The sequence below is a fragment of the Tupaia chinensis genome, unplaced genomic scaffold (assembly GCF_000334495.1).
Source record: "Tupaia chinensis unplaced genomic scaffold, TupChi_1.0 Scaffold000279_1, whole genome shotgun sequence".
NCBI lineage: Eukaryota > Metazoa > Chordata > Mammalia > Scandentia > Tupaiidae > Tupaia > Tupaia belangeri.
In genome coordinates, this window is record NW_006159762.1 from 969,850 (window position 1) to 975,280 (window position 5,431).

Sequence of the window (5,431 nt, forward strand, 5' to 3'; positions counted from 1 at the left end):
CATTCTTTTTTTTATTTTTTTTTTTGAGAGGTTTTTGCTATAGGGCGCGTGCGCTCACCAGACAGATAGAGAGAGACATAGAGACAGAAAGCTAGAAATCACCCCCCCAGGGGGGATGGTCACGTTGCAATCCCTTCTCCTCCATTCTCCTCTCAGGATCTTGGGCACACACGCACACGCGCCCGACGTGAGTTCTAAGCCACTGGGTCCGGGACGCGAACCATGGTCAACTACGTGGGAGTCCAGCGACATAGCCATTACGCTAACTGCTGGTTCCCAGCCCATCAACATTCTTAAACTAGGCTCCAAGGATGAGTCTTCCTAGCCCTGAGGACCAAGGATGCCCCCACTAACCTCCATAGCCTCCATAACTGAAAGATATCCACAAGAGCTTTCTAGAGATCTTCTAACATTGCCTGGGGTTATGGTGCTGCTGGGGGCCTGTTTTCAGAATTACAGTAATATTAAAGTAGGACAAGTGGAGCAGGATACAGCAACCATTTTGGTTATAACCATAAGCCCAGGGAGGAGAAATTGCCTGATCTTGAAATCAGGTCTCATCTCATCTATAACTACTAAATGAGCATCTTTCCTTTTTATTAAAGACATCTTGGGAGGCAAACACCAAAACTACCTTACACAATCCATTGTAGGGTTTAGCTACCAGTACCATCAAAAAATCATTCTTTGGGGCTGGCAGGTGGCATGGTGGTTAAGGTGGACTTCCACATGGTTGACCGTGGTTCAGGTCCCCAGACCTGGTGATGTGCTTTCTCTCTCTCTTTCTCTCTCTCTCTCTTTCTCTCTGTGTGTATGTGTCTCCCAGGTCAAAATGAAGAACAATAATAATAATAAATAAAATGTAAAATTCTTTAAAAAAAAAAAAAAAAGGAAATCATTCTTTTGTCTAAGAATTTCCAAGACATGCAGGAGACTATAATCTGCTCTGACAAAGAGAAACTGGACTTCAAGGATGCAACCTATAACCTTTTCTAAGTCTCAGGCTGCATTTAAATCACATTTCTTCAATGTTTGTTGAATGAGTGAATGGACAGGTGGATAATGGATGGATGGACAGATGGATGGATGGATGGGTGATGAAAGGATAGATAGATGGATGGATGAATGGATGGACAGAGCAACTTCTAGTAAAGTCATGTGAAATCATTAGGGGAAAGATGTTTTGATAGGAGGGTTGGGGGAGGGGGGTCATAAGGAGGAGAATTTCTGGGCAGCAGCCTCATCAAAAGACATTTCAGCTGCCCATGGAGATGGCATCATCATGGAGATGCTGAGACTTGGGGTAGAAGTTCTAGCATGTGAAAGATATGGTCCTTGTGCCTTCATCTGAATCATAGTGTATATTGTGAGCTGGGGAGGGTAGAGTAATTGCCATGCCACCTTAGAAGGGTATATCTGTAATCACCCATTCCTCTCCACTCTCACCCCCAACCTTGGCACTCACATAGATCCTCATGTTGGTATAGCGTTGGCGCAGATTGTCCAGGACGCTGGCCTCATTCAGGAATGTCATGTCTGCCATGTCACTGGCCTGGTAGAATTTGGGTGGGTTCATCTGCTGGATGTCATCTTTCTTCATAGTTAATGTCTGGGGGTCAAGACACAGCAGGATAAGCATTAGAAATTACAAAAAGTTTTGTCACAAGGACAGGAGCATCTGGCACAGGATGCTACACACCTTTTAGCATTTTGAGAGGAACTGGAGTGAAACATTTGGTGACCCAACTCAGGGTCCAACTACATCCCATTGTGTGACCTAAAATGGAGAGGGACTCTTCAAGCCAAATCAGCCTTAATTGCCATTGTTTGATATAGAGATGACAATAGCCTCCTTAGCTGGTTTCTGGGAGAATTATATCGACCTAGGTGGAATTATGTAAAAATATCTTGTAAACTATGAAGTTCCCTCCCTATATTACAGAGCACTTCTGGCCTGTGCTTCTCTTCCAGCCAAGTCTATTCCGGTAGTTGATCAGAGCTTGTTCTTTGATCTCAGGGACACTTTGAAGAGATGTGACTCTTGGCTCTCTGCCTTGAGAGTTAGTGATGGTTTCAAAATAGCAATGAACTTTTCCATTGAAAATAAAAAACATTCCCCTGCTCCCGTCAAACCACCTTGAAGGATGAAATTAAAATCAAGCAAAGACCAAAAAAAGAAAACAGCAATGAGTATTCAACAGTAACTGTGTCATTTCTGTGTCAGGCTGGCAGAATCCCTTCTCCAAACTGCACCCCAATTTCTTTATCTTTAAGTGAAAATTAGTGTCAGTTCTTAAGTTCCAGCATCTGGACCAAAGCTCAAGACATGTGACCCAGAAAACAAATATCTCTTGCCTGCCTGTAGCCTTAGATGTGAAGCCTGAATACATACTGGGATCTGGGACTTTACATAATTTATGAATATAATTTGCAGATAATTTAAAATCTTGGCAGTTCTAGAAAATTCATGCAGTAATGGTTACCACACCCCTAGTAAATCCAGTTGGGTTTTATTCTGTCTGTTTCCAGTAGTTTCTAGATCCCTGTGCCTCGCCTACATGCAAACCCTTCTCTTTCAGCTCCAGCAGAATGCAGGACTCTGCTTTTATCTCAGAAGCCAGGTGAGTCACCGCCACAGGCTCAGTCTTTTCTGTCCCAAACCCAACTGGCAAGTTCTGTCCACTACAGAGCTTCTAAGTGTTGTCCTTAAATTTATATCCAAACTGGGGCTTCTGGGGCTCCACACCCATCTCTCATCATTTCTCACAATACTGCAATGCTCTGCCTCTACAAAATATGTTTCTTCTGAGAATCAAGCTTGACTTTCATCTTCAAATCCTCTTTAACCCATCTATAGCCTCATCTCTCCACTACCACTCCCCTCAAAGGCGGGCATGGAAAAATGTGCAGCCGTTGCAAGTTTGACTGTAGAAAGTCTTTGTCTTCTTTTATTGGTGAAAAGAAATTAACCAAGGACTGATCTTACACACATACCCTTGGCAGCCCACTGTGGAGAAATGGTATGATATGTAGAGGGGCATGGCCATTTGACTTAGAAACCATGGGTTTAAATACGAGTTAATCATATGCTATCTTTATGACCAGGGGGATATTTTCTAAAGTGTCCTTTATCCTCATTTTTCCTTCTTTACAAAGTAGGGTCAATAAATCTTACTACCTAGGTTGTTGAAATAATGCAACTGTCAAGGACCTCATCAGAAGTCTGCCATAGAGTAAGGTTGGGGGATATGATAAATCAAACTTTCTATTCACTCTCTCCCAACTCATAATTCATAGTCAAACATAGTCTGTGGGCCAGAAGAAAGAGTGGTATGTTGGTAAACCAGATTTTTTTTTGCGGGGGACCTCAATTCATATTTGCCCATTTCAATGGTGTAAATACTTCAACCATGGCTGATAGCAAGCTATCAAAGTTTTGACAACTAGCTGTAAAGTTCCTGGATGTTTACTGTTGGGTCCTTGGGAGTAAGGACCATCACTATGCAGGCAGAGGCTCTGGAGCCACCAGCTGAAGAGTTCACTCAGTAGGCCAGAGTATATTGGATATTCTGGGCTTTTGTGAGCCATGGTGGGATATTTGCTTTCACTCTTGGAAAATAGATGCCAGACGAGAGCTGTTTGGGATTTTAAAGGTAAATAATTTCATGATAATCACTTTCACACATTTGCTGCTATAGTGTGTACAAAGTACTTTTATGTGTGTCCTCTCTCATTAAAATCTATAATGTGATGGAGTCAAAGCTCAGAGAGGGGAGAAATATCTTGCCCAGGGTCACACAGCTTGAGTGAAATTCAGTCTGGATTTGAACCCAGAACATGGGGCATAGAAGCATCTGGTCTTTCTGCTACCTTACTTCTTGAGCTCATGTAGAGTAGTAGCCTAGGTGCCTGCCATCCCAAAGCCTGGTTTTATCCTGAAGATCATTCCCTACTCACCTGGTTGGTGATTGTCTTCACAGTGACTTGGTCTCCCTGTTCAGACTGGATCTCTCCAGCAATGAAGCCCTCCTTCTCATCTTTGACCCAGCAGGACCTCTTTATGTCATAGGGCTTGTTCATGGCTTCAATCCTCTCCTTCTCAGGAGGTGCCAGAAAGGGCATAGGGTCCACATCATCCCCACATTCTCCTTTGTACCCACCAGGCATTGTGGCTTAGTTGAGGGAGGATCAGGAATAAACTCAGTTGAGGGTGGGCAGGAACCAGGACTTTACCGTGTGCTGTGGGGAAAACAGGGACAGGCTGCTGAGGCTGATGTACATGCTGGAGCAAATGCCCTGCAGAGACCTAGGCTTGCTTCTCTCAAGTCACATTGGATGTTTTGGTACCATTAGGTCTTCATAACCAAAAATAAAAAATAAGCTAATTGTGTGCAACTCACTCACCAACACAAAATGTTTCTGTATTTGTCATCTCATATCATCCTCACACTAGTGCTGTGGGGTAGGGATAAGAAGGTTCATTTTATGAAAGAGAAGGCTAGGGCTAAGAGAGGTTAAAGGAAGGATTTTTCTTCTTCTTCTTCTTTTTTTTTTTTTTAGATTTTTGCCATAGGGTGCATGTGCTTGCCAGAGAGACAGAGATAGACAGAAAGCAAGAAATCACCCCCCAGGGAGGATGGCTATGCCACAATCCCTTCTTCTCCATTCATCTTTTGGGATATGGGGCATGCACGCATATGCACCAGTGTGAGTTTCAAGTTGCTGGGTCCTGCAGTTGACCATGTGGGAGTCCAGCACCTTAACCACTATGCCATTTGCTGGTCCCTAAAGTGAAGATTTTAAACTAGGATCCACAAAATGGCACAGAAAAACAATTGCTGCTTAGTTTTCACTTCCCTCAGGTATTAATAGAGACCACAAACCATGGTAGTACCAGCACTGCTTGTGTTTGTTCTCAACAGCAAGCAAAGTGTTCTTTCATTTTAGACTGGTTGCAGACATCTCAATATTATATATTCTTATCTCAACTTTGAAATTATGGACTCTTGATTTGATGTTGTTTAGCTCTATTAATAAAGAAGAACAGGGAACCAGCAGTTAGCGTAATGGCTATGTCGCTGGACTCCCACGTAGTAGTCGACTGCGGTTCACCTCCTGGACCCGGTGACTTAAAACTCATGCCGGGCGCGTGTGCGTGCATGCCCAAGATCCTGAGAGGAGAATGGAGAAGGGATTGCGGCATGACCATCCCCCCTGGGGGGGGATTTCTCGCTTTCTGTCTCTATGTCTCTCTCTGTCTGTCTGGCGAGCGAACGCGCCCTATAGCGAAAACCTCTCCAAAAAAATAAATAAAGAAAGAAGAACATTCATTATTGCTATGTCACAAATTAATTTTAAAAGTTTTTTTCTTTTTTTGGAGAGTTTTTTTTTTTTTTTTTTTTTTTTTTTTTTTTTGTGCGCCTTTTGTCTT

At 43.1% G+C, this 5,431-nt stretch overlaps 1 protein-coding gene across 1 annotated transcript in view; it reads right to left on the reverse strand.

Moving 5' to 3' along the window:
* MYH16 (myosin heavy chain 16) overlaps nt 1-4,167 on the reverse strand; it is a 67,105-nt gene extending 62,938 nt beyond the window's left edge. Inside the window, exons 1-2 of the mRNA XM_006150168.3 lie at nt 3,958-4,167; nt 1,466-1,609 (exon numbers count right to left, since the gene is read on the reverse strand). Of these exons, the coding sequence (XP_006150230.1) occupies nt 1,466-1,609; nt 3,958-4,167 (354 nt within the window). The remainder of the gene's footprint in view (nt 1-1,465; nt 1,610-3,957) is intronic.
* Nucleotides 4,168-5,431: the final 1,264 nt, after the last annotated feature.